The 25,266-nt window shown below is 42.7% G+C and overlaps 1 protein-coding gene across 2 annotated transcripts in view; it reads right to left on the reverse strand.

Annotated features, from left to right (window-relative positions):
* Positions 1–25,266, reverse strand: part of WWC2 (WW and C2 domain containing 2) — a 202,904-nt gene that overhangs the window by 33,007 nt on the left and 144,631 nt on the right. For both annotated transcript variants that reach the window (XM_032413687.1, XM_032413686.1), the window contains 8 exons: positions 24,159–24,401; positions 18,557–18,646; positions 17,107–17,726; positions 13,709–13,838; positions 13,097–13,177; positions 12,915–13,001; positions 9,701–9,893; positions 7,955–8,119 (listed from right to left, as the gene is read on the reverse strand). In XM_032413687.1, the coding sequence (XP_032269578.1) occupies positions 7,955–8,119; positions 9,701–9,893; positions 12,915–13,001; positions 13,097–13,177; positions 13,709–13,838; positions 17,107–17,726; positions 18,557–18,646; positions 24,159–24,401 (1,609 nt within the window). The remainder of the gene's footprint in view (positions 1–7,954; positions 8,120–9,700; positions 9,894–12,914; positions 13,002–13,096; positions 13,178–13,708; positions 13,839–17,106; positions 17,727–18,556; positions 18,647–24,158; positions 24,402–25,266) is intronic.

Genomic DNA, 25,266 nt, shown 5'->3' on the forward strand with positions numbered 1-25,266 from the left:
GTTAAAGTCTTTTAAAATTCTTAGACTGCCTGGAAAAAGTAAAAGCATTAATTTAAGGTAGCTTCTAATAGCGCAAGGATGCATGCTGTAATCACTAGGGACACAGCAAAAAATAAAAGACTGTGTTACTCATGATCTAATAGGAGGGAAAATGAAATTTAAAAAAGTACTTGACTAATCCAAAAGAAGGAAAACAAGGAACAAAGACAGTACTGCAAGAAAACAAACAGTAAGACCATAGGGTCAAACCCAAATATATTACTAATTAGCATTAAATGTAAATGAACTAAATATTTCCATTAAAAGGTAAAGATTTTAAGACTGGATAATAAACCAAAACCAACTATATACTGCTTACAAGTGAAACACTTTAAATCTAAGAATTCAGAAGTGCTGGAAGTAAAAGGATGGAAAAAGATAAAACCATGAAAACACTAACCAAAAAAAGGGTTGAGATAGCTTTATGAATATCAGACAAACAGAGTTTAAAACAAGGGGTATTAGAACAGATAAAGAGGGATATTTTATAACAATAAAAGGGCCAGTTGAACAGAAAGATACAACACAATGCTAAATTTATATTTACCTAAAAATATAGACACAAAATTCAGAAAGCAAAAACTAACAAACTAAAAGGAGAAACAGATGTCTATAATCCTAAGTTGGAGGATTTTAATATACCTCTCAACAACTGGTAAAATAAGTGAGCTGAAAAATGAGTAAATGTGGAAGATTTGAAGGGCAAAATCAATAAACTTGACCTGCAGAATGCATTCTTTTCAACAACACACAGAACTTTTACCAAAACTGACCGCGTGCTAAGCCATAAAGCAAGTCTCAATATTCTGTATGATTGAATAGTATGTACTCTGTTCTCTGAAAACAGTGAAATACAGCTAGAAATCAATAATAAAAAGATAACTAGAAAACCTCATTGTTTGGGAATTAAGTAAATACACTTCTAAAAAGACCTCACAGATCAAAAAAGAAATGACAATAGAAATTATAAACTATTTTAAATTCAATGATATTTTAATAATCTCATATTATCAAACTTGTGAAAAGCAGCCAAGGCTGTGCTCAAAAAGAATTTTTTAGCCCTAGATGCATATATTGGAAAAGAATGTTGTTAAATAATGATCTATCTCAAGAAGTAAAAAAAGTACAGCAAATTAAACCTAAAGAAAGTAGAAGCAAGGAAATAATAAAGAAAAGAGCAGAATTAACAAAATAGGAAACATATATAAATAGAAAAAAAAATCAACGAGGCCACAAGTTGTTTCTTTGAATAAAATAAAAAATTTGACAAGTCCCTAGCAAAAGTGAGAAAAAACAGAAATGGTAAAAGTTACCCATGTGAGAAACAGAACAGAGAACATAGCAAAGTCCTTGCATATATGAAAATAAGAAGGTATCATGAATAGCTTTGCCAAAATGTTGGTAATATAGATAAAATAGAAAAATCCTATAGAAAATACTACTCTTACTAAAATGAATACAAGTACAGAAAGCTGGAATAGTCCTATACTTAATAAAGAAATTGAACCTGTCATTAAAAAACAATCCACCAGCCCTTTCCAATTGGGATTCCATGAGAATTAAGCCTAATGCCCTCTAGCATCTATTATATTAAAACAAAACAAAATGTAACATCTAGAATGGTATAAGTTATGTGTCATCCTTGGGAGAAATAAGAAAGTAGTCATTGAAAACATTTTTTACAGTGCTTACTACTTTTGCAGAACCTTAGTTGAGAAAGGCTGCTTCTCACAAAGAAAATTACAGGCTGGGCTGGTGAATTTTCTTGGGAATTCTTCCAAATATTTAAGGAAGATATGACACCCATCTTACAAAACCTTCTGCAGAGAGTAAAAAAAGAATGCTTTCTAACTTATATTATGAAGCCTGTAAAACCTTGATATCAAAAAATGACATTACAAAAAAAGAAAACTAAAGACTAATCTCTCTCATGAACATAAATGAAAAATAACCCAAACACAAAATCAAGAAATCAAATCCAGCAACGCATATAAAAACACATGTAAAATATACCACAATGAAGTCTGTCCTATTCTAGGAATCCAAGGGTGGCTTAACATTCAAAAGTCAATCAATGTATAATCCACCACATTAAGAAAATAAAAGAGAACAATCGTGTAATCAATTTAAGAGAAAGTAAACAGTAAAAATGTTTGATAAAATTCAATGTCCATGCATAATAAAAAGTCTTAGCAACCTAGAAAGAGCGAGAAATTCCTTTAATCTGATAGCAATTATCTATAAATAGCCTTAAAAATCATTCTAAATGACGAATTATTTAAAGCCCTCACTTTGAAAAAAGTATAGTATTTTCTGCAGAGGTAGACAACTAAGCCCATAGAATGGAACAGAATATCCATGATCAGACTCCCAAGCACCTTATGAGAAAGATGACATTGTGATGCAGTTGGGAAAGAAAATTTTTTCAACAAATGGTGCTGGGTTAATCAGCTATCACATGGATAAAAAGGAATCTTGACCCCTACCTCACACCTTATACAAAAAATAATTTCAGATGAACTTAGATCTAAATGTGAAAGGTAAGGCAATAAAGCTTTTAAGACAATACAGTAAACCATCTTCATGATCCTGTAGTAGGCAAACAGTTCTTAAATCGCAAAGGAAAGTATTAAGCATACAGGGAAAAATTGATAAATAAGACTATGTTAAACCTGAGTACTTCCATTCACCAAAAGGCAACATTAAGAAAATGAATAGGCAAGCCACAGAATAGGAAAAGCTATTTGCAAAAAACATATTGGACAAAACACTCAAATCTAAAATTAAGAACTGCTACCAACCTATTAAAAAAAAAAGAGAGAATCTGATAGATAAATGGGCAAAATCTTGAACAGACACTTCACAAAAGATGACATCCATCTGGCCATTAAACATAATCAGGGAAATGCAAAAAACAGGAGAGTACTCTATATCTATCACAATGGCTAAAATAAAGAAGATAAATAAAGACATGTACGAGATGTTAATAGCAGCACTACTCATAATAGCCCTCAAGTTAGAAACTCAAATGTCCATCAACAGCAGAATGGATAAAGAAAGTGTGATGTAATTATACAATGATCTATCACACAACACTGAGCATGGATGAACTGCAATCACACAAAACACAGATGACTTGCACAAACATAATGCTGAAAATGAGATGCCAGACATAAAGGAACATATACTGAATGATTCCGTTATATAAAGTTCAAAGACAGAAGTCAGAATAGAGATGACCTTTAGGGGACAGTGGTAATGACTAGATGGGACACGAGGGGGGACTCTGGGGTGCTGGTAAGGCACGATACCCTGATCTGGGGGGTAGCTACACAGGTGTGTTGACTTTGTGAAAATTCATTGGAAAATACACACTACCTTTGTACACTTCGTTATAAATCTCTCCATCACTCCTCTCCACAAAAGAAACAAGTTAAAGTGAGATTAGAATAAGATAAGAAGTGTAATAAAAATGTATATATATGTGAAACAACACTGTGAACCTAAGAAACACCTGTAGAATACTCACCCAATAAGAGCAGAGCACACATTCTTCTCAAGGGCACATGGAACATTCTCCGGGAATGGTAGCATATGCCAGGCCCTAAAACAAGCCTCAGTAAACTTAGAAGAACTGAAATCATACAAAGCATGTGCTCTGACCGCACTGTAATGAAATCAGAAATCAATAACACAAGGAAATCACAGGAAGTAACAAAGATGTGGAAATTAACACATTCCTAAATAACCAATGAGTCAAAGAAATCACAAGGAAAATCAGAAAATACTTAGAGATGAATAAAATTTATAGCTAGGAGTGCTTGTGTCAAAGCAGAAGATCTCACATCTATAACCCAACCTTCTACCTTAAGAAAATGGAGAAAGAGTAAACCTACAGTAATCAGAAAGAAGGAAATAATAAAGACCACTCTCTCTCTCTCAAAAAAAAAAAAAAAAAATCTCAGGGTTGTCAGATCGAGTCCCGCGTCGGGCTCCATCCTGGGCCTGGAGACTGCTTAAGATTCTCTCTTTCCCTCTCCTCCCTGCCCCTCTCTAATAATAATAATAATAATAATAACAATAATAATAATAATAATAATAATGACAGAGTAGAAATTCATGAAATAGCAAACAGAGAAATATCAGAGAAGATCAATGAAACCAAAAAGTGATTCTTTGAAAAGATTCAAAAAAAGTAAAACCCTTTAGCCAAACTGACCAAGAAAAAGAGAGAAAAAGCTCAAACTACTGAAATCAGGGGGCCAAAGAGGGAATATCACTATCAACTCTACAGACATAAAATGAATTATAAGGGTTACCACAAACAACTGTTTGCCCAGACGTCAGACAACCTAGATAAGATGCACACATTCCAGAAAGACACAAACTACTCAAAGTGACATTATAACAAAATTCTGAGTAGACTTATAACAAGTAAGAGACTGAATTAGTAAACAAAAACCTTTCCACAAAGTCCAAACCCAGAGGGCTTCACTGCTGAATTCTACCAAACATTTAAAGAAGAATTCATACCAATTCTTCTCAAACTCTTCCAAAAGACAGATGATGAGGGAATACTTCCTAACTCATTCCCTGAGGCCAAAATTATCTGCTGTCGAAACTAGACAAAGACATCAGGAGAAAACTACGAATACAGACAAAAAAAAAGTTCTCAACAAAATACTAGAAAACTGAATCTAATAACATAAAAAGGATTATACACCATGACCAAGTGGGATTTATCCTAGGAATGCGAGGTTGGTTTGACATCTGAAAATCAATAAACCGTATGAACAGAATAAAGGATAAAACCACATGTCATCTCAATAGATGCAGAAAAGCATTGGTTAAATCCACAGCCTTTATGATAAAACACTCAACAAACTAGGAAAAGGATTCCCCTCAACTTGATGAAGGGCAACTACAACAAACCATTAGCAGAAATCATACATAATGGTGAAAAACCAAAAATTTCCCCCTCAGATCACATCCATGACAAGGACGTCTGCTCTCACCACTTCTTGCGATATCATAATGCAAGTTCTAGCCAGGGTGAAGGGGCAAGAAAAAGAAAGAAAAAGCAACTGGAAAGAAGAAAGAAGTAAAACCAACTCTTTGCAGAAGATATGATGTTACACATAGGAAATCCTAGGGAATCCACGAAAAAAACTATTCAACTTAAACCTGTTCAGTAAGGTTGCTGGATACAAGACAAGTAGTCAAAAATCAATTGTGCAATAGATAGTCTGAAAATGAAATTAAGAAAATAGTTATTTACAATAGCATCAGAAAGAATAAAATTAACAAAAGAAGTGTGATTTTGGGCTCTGAAGACGGCAAAACATTTTTTGAAAGAAGTTAATGAAGACCCAAATAAATGGGAAGATATCCCATATTCGTAATCAGAAGACTTAAAACTGTTAAGATGACAATACCCTCCGAATTGATCTACAGACTCAATGCCATCTATATAAAAATCCTAGCTGCCTTTTTTTTTTTTGCAGAAATTGACAAACTGATACTAAAATTCATATGGAAATGCAAGGGACCCCAAAGAGCCCAAACCATCTTAAAAAAGAAAAACAAAGCTGGATGACTCACATGTTCTTATTTCAAAATAACCACAAAGCTACCGTCATCACAGTAGTGTGATGTCGGCACAAATACAGACATACAGATTAACAGAACAGAATTTAGAGTCCAGACATATAAACGATCACACTTACGGTAAAGTGACTTTCAGCAAGGGTGCCAAGCTAATTCAGTGGGGAAAGACTAGTGTTTTCAACCAAGTGGTATTGGGAACAATTGCATACCCACCTACAAGAAAATGAAATTGGACCTACTCCTCACATCACACATAAAGAATAACTCAAATGGATCGGAGCCCTAAAAGTAACACTAAACTTTAAAACTCTCAGAAGAAAACACAGGAGTAAATCTTTATGATGTTCGGTTGGGCAAAGTCTTTTTAGATATGACACCAGCGGCACAAGCAATGTAAGAAAAAAACACATCTGGACTTTTATCAAAATTTAGTATTTTGTACTGCAAACAAAACCATCAAGAAAGTGAAAAGAAACCCATAGAATGAGAGAAAATATCTGCAAGTCATTTATTGGATAAGAGACTTGTATCAAGAATACATAAGGAACTCTTATAACTCAATAATAAAATCAGAAGAAAGAGATAATAATCAAGTAAAATAAAAAAAGATGAGGAACCCATCTAAAACACAAAGGATCCAAATAGACAGTTCTCAAAAAATTTTTTTAAATATTCTAATGGCCAATAAGTCCATGAAAATGTGCTCAATATCATTAGTCATTAGGGGAATATAAATCAAAACCACAATGAGATAGCACCTCACACCACAGCCTGGCTAAAATCAGAAAGATTAATAACGTGGCAAGAGCTGGGATGACAGGAGTCCTCGTATATTGCTGGTGAGGATGTAAAATGGTGCACCCACTGTGGAAGACAGCTTGTCATTTCCTCAAAATGTTAAAACACAGAGCTACTATATGACCCAGCAGGTCATACACCTAGATACGTACACCAAAGATTAATGAAAATGTATGTCCAAACAAACCCTTACACAAATGTTCACAGCAGTGGTATTAATAAGAGTCAAAAAGCAGAGACAGCCTAAATGCCCATCTGCTGATGAACAGTAAATAAAAGGTGGTATATCCATATAATGGAGTATTATTTGGAAATATAAGGGAATGGGGTACTAATACATGCTAGAATATGGATGCACCCTGAAAACATGATGCTAAGTAAAAGAAGTATTATTCTTCTGAATATATATGAAATGCCCACAGTCAGCAAATGTATAGAGACAGAAAGATGAGTGGTTGCCTTGGGGGAAAGGCCTTAGGGAGAACAGGGAGCCACTGCGAATGGGTACGGGGCTTCTTTCTGGGATGACGACAATGTTCGAATACTACATTGTGGTGATGGTGGCCCAGCTCCGTGAATATACTAAAAACCACTGAACTGTGCGCTTCAGACGGATGAACTGTACGTTTTCAATGGAGGAACCGTATGGTATGTGAATTACACTGCATGAATCTGTTAAAAAAATTTACCCACAGGGTGACCATCACATCAGCACTCTCCAAGGTCCAAGTCCTATTTCATCATCCTGTGTGCCTTACTCGGCGTCAACCACAAAGTGCGGCGTGCGATACCACTTCCACCAGCACGCCTGCTTTCCCTTCTCCACCTACCACGACTTCCACTGTCGTGCCTGGCACACAGGAGATGATCAATAATTATCTGACTTCTGCTTGGTAAACTCTTTACTCATAGATAACCGAAAATGAACTTGAACTTGGTAACAATATTCACAGATGCCAAGTCAGGGATGAATGGCTTCCCAGAAGGCCCCCTGTAAATTTTCTGAAGTGTTGAATGTGGATGATTGTTGGTTACAACAGTATGACTGTTGATTTATAACAAGCTTAATAGAAAATATTTATCACTTTATTGATGTAACAAATAGAAACTAAGAGGTTCTTTAGCCTTAGTAATTTAACGTCTGCAAATGGTCTGAGTTCCAAATGTATAACCTGACAGTGGAATCAAAGATGTGAACATGACATATGAAAGTATAAATTTAAAGCAAAAGGTTTTCCGTGGTCACCTAACCCAGCTAAGACTACGCATCAGTTTATTCTGATGGAAGGAAGTGTGAGCAGAAATGAGTGATTCTTTTATAAACTATACTTGAAAGGAAGCTGGAAATAATCGTTTGTTCTGGTTTTGTCGTTGTTAGGAAGCTGGGAGGAAAGCGTAAGCTGGGGAAAGGGTAGTGAAAGTGAGCAGGAACACACCGGTTACCACAGCATTCCACATTTCGCGTTATTTCCTTTAGTCATAATGCCTTTTTACTCCAATTTGGACTCACCAAGTCTATAGAATCTATTAATGGCTGATTTGGTTGAAATACAGAGTCTTCATTTTCTTCGTCATTCTTTTTGCAAGACATTTGCTTGGAAGGAAGCAGGTTATACCACAGAGTGAAAATCTCATTGGAAAATGGTAAATCAGCCAGACTGATCTGAGTTCCAGCCTGTGTGAAAAGAAGGTGGGGGGGAGGGGGAGAGAAAAGAAGAGAAAATAAAATGTTTAAATTCATATTTGCTTCTTCCCATATAATTAAGATTATGGGGCTAGCCTGTTTTAGGGTTAAACAAATGCAATACTCATGATATAAAGCATTGGTGGATTTTTTTTTAAACCTGAAGGTGTGACTAAGTAAGAAATAACCCCAATCCAGATGCCAACCCTAGGATTATTTTGTGAGATACTATCTTGCTAAAACCTAATGACTAAGCATGCAACTTTTTGTAAGTAGAATTATTTTTTAATGAAAAGTCAAAAAATAAATTAAAAAAATAAACGATTAAGCAGAAATCATAATACCTCTTACAATATATGCTGTAAGAGTCATTTGATTATTACTCACAAAAACCCATTATCCAGTATAAAATTCAAAAACAAAAACCTTACTGTGGTTCTTAAATGAGAAACCAGATAGCAAAATTTTTCTTTGGATTAGATGAATGTCAAAGAAAGTTTCTATATTCCAGCAAACGACACATACGAGCCAGGATCTAATTAAACAGTACCATTTTTTTTAAAGGCTATTAATTAACGTATTTACTAACTGTAAGGAGCTTCTGACACACATATCTATTGTAGTAATCTGACAGCCTACTGAGTCGCTATCTTTGCTTCTTTTTTTATTGCCAGGTAATATTATCAAATATTTTTTTCATATAAAGAAAAGGAAATACCAACAAGAAATCTATCATCCTTGTAAACTGTTCATCATGAAGCTTGTTTTTGTGTTTCCTATTGTACCGCGGAGAAAAGTTCAACACGAAACCTGTGCTGTTGTTTGGACACAAGGGCACCCCCCTCAATGCCTGCACTGGAACACCTTGTGTACTTTTCTGGTGTATAATGGTTTTCTGGTTATTATGTACAATGGTGTGTTACACTCACCATTAGTTATACATGAAGTCTCTCGCGTGAGCATTTAAACATCATATTCCTCTAAATAGCAGCATTTAAGTCTTCCTAGAAGCTATAATACCATGGCTGGGGAGAATATAATAAAGGGACTGGATACTCAGTCTCCTGCTTAATTTAAACTTATAACAGTGAATTATGTGTGGGATGTCTTTTTGATATCAGGCTCCATCGTTCACCAGCTTCGTGACCCTGGGACACATTACCTCTCTTCGCAGTTCTTTATCTAAAAATAGGGGTACTCATACCTTCTCCCCTGAGCCTGTCACGAGGATTAAAGGAGATAATGTATACCAAGCACCCAGCACAAAGACTCCTGTTGGGAATAACAAGCAAGCTCCAGAACGATCATCATGAGAGACGTCAAAGGGTAGAACGGGAGATAGATTTTACAGAAAATCACAACTAATAAGCAGATTTGAAAGGTCTTTAATAAGAAAATGAAAACCAGAAATCACTGCTTCCGATAAAAAAATGAAACCACTACTGGCTGTGCCCGAGGCGCTGGGCAGATCTGTGGTGGTCCCAGGGCTGGCGAAACAGCAACGAGAGAGTTCTTCTCAGCATACCCCAATCATGGGTCTTCTGCGGTAAAGGGAACTGTGAAATAACCTACCAGGCATTCTTCACTTCGGTGTTTACTAACAGAGCAAAGATCGACTCTCAGCGTCTTCTGCTGTAAGGCTGTTTGGGAAATGGCCACTCGGAATATATCATTGAATAAGATGGATTCTGTGGCTGGATGGACTCTTGTTCGAAACAGACAGCTGACATCCATCGAGGAGGGAAGCAGAGCAACCCTAAAGTATCTGCAAAGAACAAGAGTAAAATGGATTTTACAGGTACTTCAATTATACCAGATTCGCAGCTGTCGTCTGAAATCATCTGCGAAAGAGAGAAACACAGGGGAACATGGAGTTCATCATCAACTGAGAGCTTTGCTGTCAGAATGGGTCCTTCTGTGCTCAGCGGCCCAGAGGCTCCGTTCTTCACCCACCCATGCTGACCGTGCCCCTGGGCCTGCCACTCCCCACAGGGCTACAGCAACGACAGGACGGGGGAAGAGAAGGGGAGGAAAAAAAATCCGTGGGGCAGATGAATTTAACGTCCCACCTGCCTGGGGACAGCCAATTCCAAAGTAAAGTTTCCTGAGTCTGGGAAGATGGGATCATGCTAAGCAAACTTTGTCCCCAAGAATATTCACCCCCCAGTATTAAACAAGGGGTGCTGGTGATCATTTCCCAGGAGTGGAATACATTACCCTTCTAGCGAAGAAGAACGGCTGAGGAGCATATTGTGAAGCAAACTTACAAATATTATTGTCGAGCAGCACAGAAGTTTCAGGAAGGACAAACTGTCTTAAGAGGCTTATTGCTTTGTAAATTTCAGAGGAAGACTTATAGAAAACCAATAACTTCTAATACTACTTTCAGGTGATTTTTCTAAGCACACGTTACATGAGGATTCACAATTCTTAGAAACGGCATGAGGTATTTTCTTTTAAATCCCAGAAAGAGAACACCCATTAAATCCCTCGCCCGCTAATTCCAGGCTGGTCTAATTCCGATTCTAAAAGATGCCTTTCTCCAATTATGAAAACTGTAAATTCACAGGCAGGACTGAGGGATGTCCTATTATTTCTGTATTTTATATCAGAATATAAAATTGATGATGCAGTATGTATAATTATGCAACTATCAGAATATAAAAACTGATTATGAAGATTCAGCCATAGGGGACTAGGGAGCCTTGGGCTGCCGCTGTTAAGGCTGGAGATTTGGCAGAAGAAATCTGCGTTTGAAAGCCAGGAGGGGAAGTACACTGCAGAGCTGCAATGGAGGAAGCAATTCTCTGCTTCTCCAGACCTCAGTTTTCCTCTGTACCAGTGGCCTAACCTCTTCTGCGGCCCCAGAACGTTTCCACGTGAAGAACGGTGTTACATGGTTAAGATCCAAAGGCACCGGGGAAAGAAGGCAGGGGGGCTTTTCCTTTCATTCTGCTGTAGGTGGGGTCTGTCCACACTGAGTCAGGAGCCAACCAGCTGGAGCACAAGCTCTGTTTGGTGTAATTAATAACCAGAAAGTAAAATTTGAAGTTGGGGGGGAAAAAAAGAACGATTTTAAGATACTTCATTTTTGGCAGTGTCATTATGTAGACCAAGGCTTTTATGCAGGGGCTTAAGAACATGGCGCTAGACATCTCAGGAAGGTGCAGGCCAGGCAGACGAGTAACTGCCCACGAGCTGGGGGCAGAAGAGCCCACTGCACTCACTGCCATCGGTCCTCAACTGTGCTGGCTGTCACCCTACCTCGGGGCACTTCGTGACTTCCCAGGAGGAAAGTGAGAGGCACCGCAATTGGCTCGGCACATTTGCCGAGCCCTTACAGCACGAGATTAAAGAAGATGCGTGTTCTCGGGGACTTCTGTAGTTTTCTCCTGGACTAGTGGGATGGCTCTCCCTGTTCACAGGTTCGCTCCCTGCTGGAGCGCTCTTCTCCCAGATATGCCACACTGAAATAAAAAGGTTGCCAACGCTCCAATATCTCAGCCTACTTACTGGTAGGGAGAAGTCACAAATAACATCGTCAGGGCCGTCTTCCCTGCCTACTACCACTGACTGGCCTTCCTAATCTCAGTTCCAGGAAGCAGGCTCTCTGGGGTGACACAGACACTCCCCAGTAAGCTTCCCTCCTTCTGGTCTCCCTGTTTAATGCGGACGCCCCCCATACACACACCTTGATTTCAGGAGATCTTGCAGCCCACTCCCCTCCTGGAATCCTATTCCCCTCCAGCTTTGATGATCATCAATACACAGACATCCACTGGCTCTCTTCTTCTGCTGTCTACTGAATAATTTCCATCTAGCTCTATTTTTATTTAGATCCAGTTTCTATTAGATCCCATTCTTAAGAGTATTCGGATATGAACTAAAAAGTAAACCCACAAGGAAAACATCCAGAACTCTCACATTTACTTTATTAAATGTCCTTCTCATTGAGGAATATTCTCTATCACTAAGGCAAACATCCACCTGGCTGGGTACAGAGTCTTGGGGGCCACCCCTCAATAGCTCTTTCTTATTTCCAAACCCTTATACTGGCAGATTGAACAAATTATTAAGTGCAGGGCTACACACAGAGATGCTGGATTTGAAGTCAGAGGTGCTAAGTTGAAATCTGGCTTCTTTTTGGTGGTCTCTAGCCATAGGCCTTTAAGAGAGCCCCCAAAAGTCTGACTCCAGAGAGTGTGAATGGTGGTGAAGATCACTAGAGATACCTGTCAGGAGAGAGAGTCCCAGGCAACAGGCTACACATTATGACATCACTTAAAGTGAAGTAACTTTAAGAAATTAATGGTCACAGGGAAGTGAATGCTTGATGCTACGAATGATACTCTTATGTGTAGCATGACATGGTGTTTGGCAAAGTTGTCCTGATAAATGAAATTTAATCACTACATTTTCATGTAAAAGATCAGAAAATTACTTCAAACCAACAGCAGGCATAATTAGGCAACAGCAAACATCTTAATTCAATTAAAAGAATCGGGCCCCAACATAGCATAATACAGAATTTCTGGTTGAAAAGGGAGATTAAAAGAGTCTTGGTTCCTAAGCCTAATAATGAATTGGTTGGATAAGGATCAGAATCTAACATGCTTTTTGCACATTCTCCTTTTCTTTTCGTTTACTCCACTGTGGATTGAGGCTTGATCACCCCTGCTATGTCTTTTCCACGTTCATCTGGGTGAACTGCTCAATTCCAATGTACAATTTATCGTATGTGAACAATATTCAGTACTTCAATTTGTCCTTTGCTACTTTTACTTACACTTTTGAAGTGTGAGGTATCAAGAAGGCATGAAGATTTCGAAGTTGTGCTAAAATCACCATGAAACTTGACCTTTTTGCATCGTATCTGTCAAAAGAGAAGCTGATGAAACAGGGAAAGAGCACAGGCCATCTGTCCCTGCACCGAAGTCTAAAACTGCCCCTCCATGTGCGTTCCCTTACCTGAGGCCGACCTGCACCTGGGCTGTCTCCACGATGGTGACATCCCCTTCGCTGTAGGGAACATCTTCAACTTCACTAGGCCTAGGGACAGGGCGACAGGGGGCGTAGGTGAACCGTTTACGAACAGGGTCCTGACTGTTATGGTTACTCTTTGCCCCTTATTGATTCTGAATGAAAACCTGAATTAACAGCACTCCTCCAGCCCCCAGGGGACCTGACCCCAGTGAAAACTCACTCTTTTACATATTTCTTCACCTTTTCAAGAGGAGTCTGCCTCTGAGCCATTAAGGGACAGACTTCCTGATGCCTGACTTTCCTGAGCCTCCCTGGGGTACCCCACACCCCGAGACACATTCCAGGCTTTCAGAAATATACGAGAAGATTCATGTGCCAAACGGGTAGTGACTAGCAACTCCAACGTTCTCCCTGAGTTTTAAGCCTCCAAGCGGGTCAGATGGGATGTTTTTGGTATACTGAAATTTTCAGGCATTAGCCTACCGCCCTTCCACTGCAAAGAGTGGGCTCAGGGCTGCAGTAGGCTCACAGGCTGGAGCCCTCCCACGGCTAGGAGCAGAGACGGTGTAACCGAAAAGTGCTCCTGCGAGTCCTTACTGTTTCACGAAAGCTTCGTAGACCCCGCTGTCTCCAGCCACAGACTCATCGGACACAGCAGCCGACACACAGGCAGTCTTCTCCCCGAGCAGGTGGATTACTCTTCTTTTTGGTAATGACTTTTCCACATCTAGGGAGGGGACAGTGAGTGTACTAATTAGGATTTATTATTAGGAAAAGTTAAGTATAAAAATACACACGTGGTTTGGTTATGAGAAATCCCAAAGTATTTGCATCTGGGCATCGTGGATGTTACTATTGGAGTCAACAGATGTGGCCGATTCAAGGCACCAAGACGTGACAGAGGTCCCTGGGATGCCAGCTATTTTGGTCATCATTTGAGAAAGAATATGGTTTCTCTCCGTCCTGAAATACTTGAAGGGAAGGGATAAATGACACATTCCCGTCGGTCCCTTGCTTCTCTCTGTCAGGGATTCACTGCAGTTACCATCCACTCGGAGGCAAGGAGCGAGCTGCGTCCCTCAACTATTAAAGATATTTGTATAATAGAGAGCATCTACTACTCAATGGCAAGAAAGGTTTCCGCCTCCTTTGCTCTCCCCTTCTCTGCACACACCATATTCTGCATCTCCACATGCTACCACGTTAACAGAAGTTAAGAAAAAAAAGTCTTTGACTTACGGAATTCCTCACCAGCTAACACCATTAGAAAAAAAAAAAAAACAACTTTGTGCTACTGAATCTTTAGCACCAACGACCACTTAACTTTTATCTCGAACTCATATTCATACACTGCATCCTGCGGTGAGCAAGGAGCATTCATTTAAAGCTGCGTTCCTAGGTAATAAGCTGCGAGCCTGTGGAGTTCTTTTATCCTCCAGCAAGTGAGCGGGGACCAGGATTGGTATGCATTTCGCCCCCCTTCTGAGTCGTGACTTTACATCTTGTTAAGATGTTTAAGTTTTAAGGCTTCAGATTACCCGACTGATTGCTGCATTTTCCCTTTTATTTCTGGCAGTGGGAATGCTTTTTCCCTGATGATGCAGTGCCTCTCTCCGCCCACCCCCCTTTGTGAGGGGTGAAGGTGATGACATGATTTATTGATTACCCCCAGGAATATCCACAGCGGCTGAAATTGACTTTGACAATGACAGACACTGACTGGAAGGACTTCATAGTCATTCCAACGCGGTCTCTGTCCTCCAGCGGGGACTGGCGCCGGAGAGTGGGATGTGCATAAAGGAAGTCGACTTTGCCTGTGGAAGATTCCAGAATGCTGAGGGAGACAAGCGGCGTCACGACCCCGGGACACCCGCCCCCCACGTGGAGGTCAGGCACCCCTGAATGGACCGAGTGCTGGTGATCTGACCTGAAGAGGATTAGTCTTTATGGTTAAATATATGCTTTTAGTTGTTTTCTCACATGGCACTCAGTACTCTTTCCAAATAAAGCTCTCAGGTATCATTCCTTTAGGGTGACTTTTTAATAGCAGCTGTCTAGTACAAGATGCGTTTGAAAGGTAAAAGCTCTATCCTGGAAGCTTTGGCGACACCGGGCTCTGGGCCGACTTCCCAGGCACAACAGCAGACCCAGTGGCAGGAGCAAGGCGAGAGCCAGGCAAAGAAGCCCACGGACCCAGGTGGGGTCGGACACCGGGAGATTCTCGCGCGGGCCCCCGTCCTCTGGCAGCCGGGCCCACTGACCGGCCCCTCCAAACTGACTGAGCGTTGACAAGGGGTCGCTGGAGAACACTCGCAATACACGAAGAATGAAAACAGCTTTGACATGTTCAAGATCCTTCAAGTCCAAAGCACAGAAGCATGGCAGAGAAAACACTCCAGTTTCTTCTCTTGCTTCTTCTTTTGTACTTTCATAAATTTCAGTGGTCCGTGGTAGGAACCGGGCTTAGCACCATCTGTATGGGTTATCCGCATATGGTAGTGCTAATGACACGAACGGAGAGCAGGGCACCAGGCACGGTTAGGGGCTTTCGCTGTGTTCCAGCACCAATCCTCCCAGTACCCTGCGAGGTGGAGACTCGGCCGTTCCCATTTTGCAGCTGAGAAACAAGGCTGAGAGCCAGGGTAATGTGCTCGTGCTCACTAGAACCAAGGTGAGGGTGCAGGACTGGCTGGCTCCAGGGGCAGAGAGCATCACTCGGCTCCACACACTGCACTCCTTCCTGGGGGCGGAAGGGAGGCCTGACCGCTGGCTTCTGCTCACCCGGAGCCACTAAGTAAACACCACCCCTCTGCTCATTTTCTCTGCCGTGAATGATTTCGATGACACGTCACTTGGAGCTGTGGCCCCTTCCGGGTGGAGCCACATAGACCTCACTCATGTCTCCTGGCTCTCCAGGCTGGGGTGTCGGTCTTCGGGATCGGAAACCACACACACGGGATGGATTTGTCTCTCTCTCTTTTAAACATCGAAACTGGCCAATCAGTTAAGACTCCGAATTCTCCGGACCAGAGATACAAAATAAGGAGGCTTCTCAAAGCAGCAGGAAAACACTTGTGAAAAGGCCTGGCCTCTTCCGTGTGGTGGACACACAGTGACGTGCATAGATCTGAGCGGGGCTCCTGGGGACCGGCCCTGGAGCTTTTATTTCACATTTCGTTTCTGGCTAGCTCCGAAACAGACCATCGTCCTCAGGCCACAGCTACGGTCCCCTGCCAGCAAGGGTACCATCTTGTGCTCTTTATACAACCACTTCTAATACAGGGAAAGCTTCCGCCTTGTAAAGGGATACAGATATTTAAAAAAACAACAACAAAAATGGAATCCGCCCTCTGTTTGTGTCTGGGCACACAACGGCAGCAGTGAGAGCCTGATCGAGGGCACACTTCCCCGGGTGCAGCTAGTAACGTGGCCAGAAGATGGCAGGGTACCACTACTACGTGGGACCCGGCTTTCTCCAAATTCACCCTGCGCAGAAAGGGAGTGTCTGGCAAGAAACAAAAATCGTATTTGTATAGAATTCCCTGAGCAATCTAAATACTGAACCCTGGTACTAATTAGCTGGTAGGCTAATGGGCTTGGTTTTAACCTGTTCTAGGCCAACTTTAAAAGAAAGCCCTCTTCTTTTGCATTGCTATTTCAGAGCCTGAATCTATTTGTATGAAGTATGAAGTATGTTCACAAGACATGTCCCCAGTCAGCTGCCACCGTCCAGAGGGTTTCCGGACAAGAGGACAGACACTTCATGATTAAATCTAGTAAGCAGGGAAGGCGACTTTTATTTGATAAAGAAAAAAAGGTCTAGTTTCCAGGTATATCAATAAAAACTCCTTCTCCAATGAAGCCAAAATGAATAAGCAGCGCAGAGAGAAGGGGGGGGTGGGTAGCACAGTTGTTTCTGTGGAAAAAGTAGCCCTCCCACCATTCTTCTTAAAGTAATTAAGAGGGAGCAGATAGAAGCAAAGGTCTCCGCTCACCTGCAGTTCCTTCATACAACGGCTCCCGGGCACATTCGCTGAGGTCTTTATCCTCTGAGAGAGACTGGGACACTCCTCCTGAATGAGAATCCAGCAAGATCTGACTCTCGCCGAGGCTGATGTCTGCAAAATGGCTACTCAATTCACAGTCTTCAAAGTCAGCAGTGAACCGATGGAGAGGGACATCGTGAGCAGACATGGGGAACGTGCCTTCTAGAACCAAGGGAGAGCCGGGAGGGGACAAGGAGGAGAGGGAGGACCGTGAGGACAGGGACGTCACAGACTTGGGGGCCTCAGTCCGTGGGGGCGTGTGGCCTGTGGCTGCAGCCGCCGCCCCGCAGGGACTGCTCTGGCCAGGCTGCCTGGGGGACTTGGCCACTTCGTTTTCGTGGATGGTGGTGATGGGTCCAGAAGGAATGTAGCCGCCTTTCTCCTGTAGAAGGAGGTCCAGTTTGCACTGATAATCCGTGTCCACCTGGTCGCTCTGACTGGTGTAACAGAGCTCTCCGGAACTGAGGGAGCTGAGCGAGCCTCTGCTGGAAGTGTTCAGAGACCCCCGGCTGGAGGCCAGGGAGCCCAGGCTGCTCCCGGACGACATGGACAGGGTGCTGGCCGAGAGGCTGAGGGGAGAGGAGCACTCGCTGTGAAAACTGGGATGGTACAGAAAACCCAAGCACGATGCCCGCCACCTCCTCCTCCGGACCCCGGAGGGAAGGAACCCAGTGGCGCCAAATAACATAATGACTGCGGGAAAAAGAACCTGCTATTATTATACCACCTACTGCCATGTTGACTCATGGACACTTTCAACCTGGCTCTCCACATAGCAATTCTATTCTGACTAAAGACTGAGTCCCTTTTGCAAAAACCAAAACAAAGAAAGTGATGAGCACCTATTGATAAATCTACCTGCACAGATATCCAGCAGCAAGTATGCAACTTAATAATACGGAAGGGGGAAAAATAGCATACACAGTACAGAGTATCAGTGTAGTTATTCTGGTTAAAGAATAAAGCTTTTAATTTTGAGAGAGAACAAAGGCAAGCTAATAAAGACAAAGAGGTTTCACACGGGCCCGTCTCCCTCAGGGTGTGCGTACTGAAGGAGTGAACACGTAGCTAACTATTTTAAGGCAAATCTTTCCTCCTCCTCCCTTTTTAAAAGAAAGGGTGATCTGTAGAAATGTGTCATTTCCTAAGTATGTATTCATAGCTAAAATATATAAAGTATATCTTCTTCCCACAATATCTTCTGCCTATGACCTTGGGGTTCATGAAAAAAAAATCTTGTAACTTTAAATTTGATCATCCAAGTTTTAATTGTACCAGCATAACTATTTTATTTACTTTTAAACAGTTGAAAATAAAGAGAAAAGTAACCCAGGATGAACCAAAACACGCCTGAATGTAGTCAAGAAAAACTTTTCCCTCAAGAACTAAGCAGGCTTACCTTTTAAGTTGTGAATGCAAATAAGTAGTTAATTTAGTAGTTTCTTCAAGTTTCTGTAGGAGCTCTTTCCTTCGCTCTTCCAATTTCAATCTAGAAAAAAGAAACCGAAACGAATTTATTTCCATGTAATTATAATAAAGCACAGAAACTGAAGGAAAAGATTCTTATTATATAAACATTATGTACCATGAGGGGGAAACCCAAGTGAACGGACGGGAGAGAAAACAGAACCACCAGCAAGAAGCAAAGTGGGCGGAACTGTCCCTAGCCACGCCAAGTGAAGAGGAAGATCTATCCTCAATCAACATTACTGAGAATTTTAAAAAATCTGGTATTCTAAAATTTTCTTAAATGGGTAAAACAAAAAAGCAAACAAACAAAAAACCCTTGTGCTCTCGTGAGGTAGGGAAAGACAGGAGGAAAACCACAAATCACTAACAAAGATTGCAGAATCCTTCTGCGGGCCTGGGATTTGGGCTTAAGTTACTAAAACACTTGACGGGAGTAACAGAGAACTGTGAAGGACCGTCCGAAGTGCTGGAATTGAGAAGGACTGCTCCCAACTGCCATTCAGTGACAAAAATTCCAATCTTACTTTGATGAGAATTTCAGCGATTAAGAAACAAATTAGTCCATATTGCCATTGTGAGCTCATTTGGGCTTAACGGTTTCGACAAGGAGAAGATACAAAAGTGATTTCCCTTCCTACTATACAGCACATCTCATTGCCCGCAACGATTATCGTGAAATTTCATCCACATTCAAGCGACCGAGTTTGTAAAGAAATTTTGAGTATCGGGGAACTGTGTATGTGAGTGAGTTATCTAAAAATATATCAAGCGTAAGGTCTATGTCACCGGAAGGTCTTTAGACATCCCTGGAATGAGCCCGTCCAGAGTGGTCAAGGACCGCAGAATGGGACCCAGAAAACCACCGTGGTTTCTGGTGGATTTGCTGCTACCGACCCCGTGTCCTTAAACAAGTCACTTAGTCAAGGGGTCCCAGCGTTCTCATCTGCAAATCGGCGATTAAAATCCTACTGTGTCTGTCTGCTAGGGCTGTTAAAGGGATCAAATGGCGTGATGTATGTGAAAATGCTCTGCAGACATCAAAACAAAGCTCCTTGTTCAAAGCCTCAGCATGCCTTACAAGGTGGGGATATAAAAATTAGCTATTTTTCTTTGGAGAAGAATAAAATTTCCCTAATTTCTAACCTCTTTGAAATGTATGTTTTAGGCAGTAAGGAAACATGCCCATATTTTATTTATAGCTATCTATCCTTTGATGTGTCACCAACACAATTTCATTATATGTTAAAATAAAAACAATTCTTGTCATTTTGTTTAGTACTTCAAAGCGTGATAAATTCTTAATTCCCAGCTTTCAAAGGTGTATTCTGAAAAGGAGTACAGTCCCTATTTTTTTTTTAATCTCTTAAATATAAACAAAAACTCAACATGGAAAAAAGTTAATACAATTTAGATGAACTGAATTAGAAGGTAAAGGTCTGGAGAAAGCCCCCAAATCTACCAAAGTCCATGTCTTCTGAAACAGGAGAAACATTTTTGAAGGAAGTTTTAAAACTAAATACTGCACAAATGAAGGCTTTTCTGGTGTGGTAAGGAGGCTTCAGTAGGACATTAGTGTGTTTCATGCTGAAATTTAAAATCCAAAGCTTTCCCCATCTCGGTCACAAGCGATGGTCCTCATTCCGGCCTCCTCCAGCGGACTGCTAAGGACCTCTTATGGCTTTGAACTGCTGAGACCCGGCTTCGTGTTCTTGTTGGCATGCTCCCCAGTCAGATCCTAAGCTCCCGGAAGGCAATCACTAGCTTTTTCTCCCTCTTCCGCCCAGGCTGCCTGAAGAGCCCGGTGCCCCTCCCAGCACTCCCTTGTGGCTGCTGTCTCTAGATAACCCCTTCACTGGGAGAAGAATAACCAAGGCACTCAGGAGCCCTTCCAGTGGGGTGGCCTTCTTGGATCAAGCACCCCACTCCTATCTCTGATGTAATCACAGAAGCCAGAAGTCTTCCTCAGATTCCAGGTGTCCTTTGTAGGAAGCATCCTCCCCAACTTCCTCTGGACCAGGGAGTAGAAGAAATTGCTCAGGTATCAGCCCCTTCAAGAGGGTGCATCCCTGTCTCTCCAAGCCCTTCTCCACAGTGAGAAAGGATCTTCTCCACCCGGCCCCTAGAAGATTCCTCTCCTGCTGGTCCAACTGACCCATGCTATGCATTCATCTGCTCTTTGCAAGACAAGGGCAGTGCTTTCACACTGTCTTCTCTCTGCCCTTGTGCCCTGAGAGAGAGAAGCACCTGCCCAGTCTCTCCTGATGAAGACCACCCAGAACTTTCCACGTAGGGAAAATGTCATGTCATCTATAGAAGTAAGAAGTTCCTTTTCTGTTAAAAAATAAATGACACTCATACCCCCACTTACTGGCTTTAAATTTTTTTCAGAATCAGAGACAGAAACATTCATATATTATTAAGGAAAATTAAGACATCTAGGTAAGAAGTAAGACAAAACTCTCAAGATCTGTGTGAAAATACGGAGCAATGTTAAGATCTTATCAGCTACAGAAAAGCACAGAGGTTTTGGAATTTCAGTAGCTGTATGGAGAGAACATGGAAGATGTGTGAAAAGTCCCACACACAATGACAGTTTTCATTTGAGAGCCATCTGTCTTTGCTGAAGGTCCCTCACGGTGCGCATCTCCCTCTTCCTGAAGTGCTTCATGGCCCACGGTGGGAGCTTTGTCACTGCATTTGAGCGCTCGGCCCGGTGCGGGGCGCTGCTGGCCGCACACGGCTGGGGGACTCTGGGGTCATGCTCACTGGCTGAAATTCAGGTGAGCTTAGCTCCTTCTGAGCCCAACTTTCAGCACTGATTCAGAATCTTGCCTGAGGCCACCCCTGAAATAATGAGAAACCTGCCATGTAAATGGAAAACGGGACAATTTGGGGGAATGCAGAAGTGGTTTCTATGGCAGTTGGGTAGGTGCCAAGAGGAAACTGAAGGATTTAGAACTGGTGAAGCACAATTTGTTTTATGGTGAAACAAAGTTTTACACAGTGAATCTTATTTCCCAGAAGTATCTCCCAGCACCACCTGCTTTAGGGCTGAGGAAGCAGTGTTGAGAGGTATTCTCTTGCTTGCTAAGCACCCTGTTTCAGTTCAACAGTAACAATAAACAGAACAGAAACACTGTACATACACGAGGTGAGAAGAAATAATGAAGATCAAGAAAAGGTGAGAGAGTACAGAGGGGCAAAGTAAAACCACTGACAAGAACAACAAAACCCAAAGCCATACCATCTGTGTCTACTCAGAAAATAAAGGACTTGGCGCTCCCTTCGGCAGGTGGCTCTGCTCTTTCAGACACGTGAGATGCTGGGTTTGCATCCAAGGAGAGCAGTGAGAAAACTTTAAGTTGCTCAAGCAAGAAAGTATTAGTCCTCTCAACCTTATACAACAACATAATGACAAGGATTTGGCTTCTGGCCACCAACATACGACAGATATAAAACACAATTATATACACGTCCCTTCCTGCTAACGTCTAGTTGTGGGAGACCGGGGCATGCAGGTGTCATAAGTTAGAGGGACATTCAAACTGTTTACTCCCCATCTGAGACAAACCCCATGGCTGGATCTCACTAAGGATGTAATTATTTTATATAAGTATTTTATAGCTCCTCTTCCTGATGGGTTCAAAACTACGGTTTCTGCCAGAATTTAGACAGTTATTATATGTATTATGCACAAACCAAAGTACAAAAGCCAGAGCCTAGGCACTTAGGAACAAACTGTATTTTTAACGTTACTTCATCAGTCATTTTTGAAGCTCTAGCCCTTAAAAAAAAACAAAACAAGACATCATGCCTGTAAAAGCTGATTAAACAAACACACATCTGTTCTCTCTCTCCCAGAACAAATCTAAAGGCTGTTTCTAGGCCCTTCCCAGATTCACACACTACAGAGAACGGCTGAGATGCACTCAGCGCGTTCCACACGTATGATTAGGCAACAGTAAGTGTGACACAAGGTGCAGGTGCCCTTGCTGCTTTCTACGTGGGCCACACAAAAGCTACTCATTTTGTCATGTTTGCTGGTGATTAGCAACCTTTTATCCTACAAATTTAAGATCTATAAACACAGACACGACATCAAGGTAATTCAGGAAAACAAGGAAATTCTGCCCTCTCTCCCTTACTTTTGGATCCTTCTGGTCTCTGTTGGGTGGATCGTGTCCCCCCCACCCCCCACTGCCCACTGCCCCGCCAGCCTTGTTCACACCAGCCTTGAGGGTGAGCCTTCAGTCGGCACCACTAGACCAAGATGTCAGGGCAGCCGGGGCAGGTGGGCGATGAGAATGCTTTCAGATGGTAAAGGAACGTAGGCTGCAGAGGCTTTTCCTCCTGACTCTTGCGCCTGCTCTGGTACGGCCGCCGAGCTGTAGCTCTGCGTTACCTTGATCACCAGTTTCAAACTCACAAAAGTCAACTCTCCCCAGATGACTAAACTCAGGGTAGGCAAGTCCGCACGCTAACGCCTAACCAGCAACGTCCGAGGCTTTTCCTCCTACCATTCCCCGCACCACACTTCAAATGTTCTGACGTTATGTAGACACACAGCCTTACACATTCATGGAGGACAAGGAATTAGAAGGCAAGAAGCCAAGAAGTTAAAAAAACAAAGGCAATTAGATTATGGCTGGGTGTTTTAAACTGAATTCCAGTCACTTGACATTATACGGATGTGACCTTCCTTCCTGTCATCCTGGGACAGGCACCGCACCTGGACTGCTGGCTACAGAATGGATGGGTGTGCAGGGCTCCCAGAGGGCTGCACGGGCTGTGGCTTGTGGCTGGGACTGGGGTGGAACCATACCCGCCAGCGAGGCCGGAATCCCAGGGCTCCCTCGCACACGCCTCCTTGGCCAACTGACACCCAGACGTTCCCCTGCTTGACCCTGCAGCTGACCTGCTTACAGAACTGGATCTTCTTGGGTTAAATGATCCATTCGCACCTTCCCCCGGAAAGATCAGAAAACTGCGTCAGGTGTTTCCCTTTACATTTTCACCTGCTTCGCAGGAGGGGCTCGACTGACAAACAAAATTCCAGTGAACATTTTGTGACCTGCTAAGATATCAAAGGGAGCAAGCTGTCTTTTCCTTGTGAAACGAAAAGCAATAAACTTTTGCATTATTGTGAGTCATAAACCTCCGAGTAGGAAGCTGCCGGCGCTGTAACAGTCCAGATAATCTTTCTTATCAGAGTGCAATAGCTTATAGCCACTGTTACCAGACTCAGTCAGTGATGGACCGCATTCCTGGTTTTATGTCCACATTCCTTACTTACTCAACATCTGTCACAGGCATTTTCGCCTTCCTAAGGAACAGAAGAACTGACGCCGCACACTATGAGGAGGGTGTGCTTTATTGCTCTACGGAAAGAAGGTCCCTTTGTGCCGGGTCTCCGTCCACCGGCAACAGATGCGACGGAGATTTCCAAAGACCCGGGGGACCTGGCCTCCAGGCACAGCTCAGACTCCCGCGCACGGTCGGACGCGTCCTTGTCCCCAGGGAGGGAAACGAACCTCTCGGCCAGGGCTCGGCTCGGCGGACCCCTCGCGGACAGCAGCTCGTCCTCCAGCCGCCGCCTCTCGCCTTCCAGGCGCTCCAGTTCGTCTCGAGTGCGTTTCTGCGGGGTGACGAACTGAAGCTCTTTCAGAAGCTCTTCCTTCTCGTGGATCAGCATCAGCTTCTCCTTCTCGATATCCAGCGCCCCGGGCCACGTCTCGCTGTCCAGTTTCGACAGTTCAATTTTTAAGTTGGCCATACTAAAAATAAAGCGGTAAGAGAGGGATGTGCACACTGAGAACTCTCAAGAAAGGGAGAACATGAACCAGGCTAAGTTGGGGGGCTGGATGCTTGCTGTCCTGACTTTACTCAGGGGTGACCGCCCCCCCCTCGGAGGCAGGGGAAGAGCAACAGCCCCGCACCCCAGACCCTGGGCCCGACTTGACACCCGGCTCTCGTCCGCTGCCTTTTCCTCACCTTTCCAACACCAGCAAGCACACCGCCTATCTGAAAAAAGGGTGAAGGTCAAAGTACACTGAAGCTTAAAAAGCAGAGAGCTCTGGGAGCCGCGGGCGGCCGCCCCGATGTGTGACTGCCTATGGAGGGTGACAGGAGGGATACCTGGAGAGCTTCCGTTTTATTTATTTTTACTTTTAATTTTTTTAATAAAGATTTTATTTATTTATTTATTAAGAAAGAGAGAGAGAGCGCACAAGCAGGGGGAGCAGGAGAGGGAGAAGCAGACTCCCCGCTGAGCAGGGAGCCCAACACGGGGCTTGATCCCAGGATCCCGGGATCATGATTTGAGCCGAAGGCAGACGCTTAACTGACTGAGCCACCTAGGTGCCCCCGGAGGGCTTCCATTTAAAAAAAAATGAAGGTAAATGCTGTCTGACAGGACATTACTATAGATTTTGTTCCTCTGGGTAAAGACGCCGTCCCCCAGGAAAATGGTAGTCCCCAGTGTCGCGTGGGCAGCAACTGGGACGTGAGCCAGTCAGGGAAGGGTGGGGGAAAAGAGAGAGCAGTGGCTCAGCCAAGCAGTATTACAACAAAGTCAATCCAGCACGTTCCACGTGGCCAAGGAAAAGGAAGCAGCCCTGCCCTCCCGGGCCTCCTCCACCA

The sequence above is a fragment of the Phoca vitulina genome, unplaced genomic scaffold (assembly GCF_004348235.1).
Source record: "Phoca vitulina isolate PV1807 unplaced genomic scaffold, GSC_HSeal_1.0 scaffold15, whole genome shotgun sequence".
NCBI lineage: Eukaryota > Metazoa > Chordata > Mammalia > Carnivora > Phocidae > Phoca > Phoca vitulina.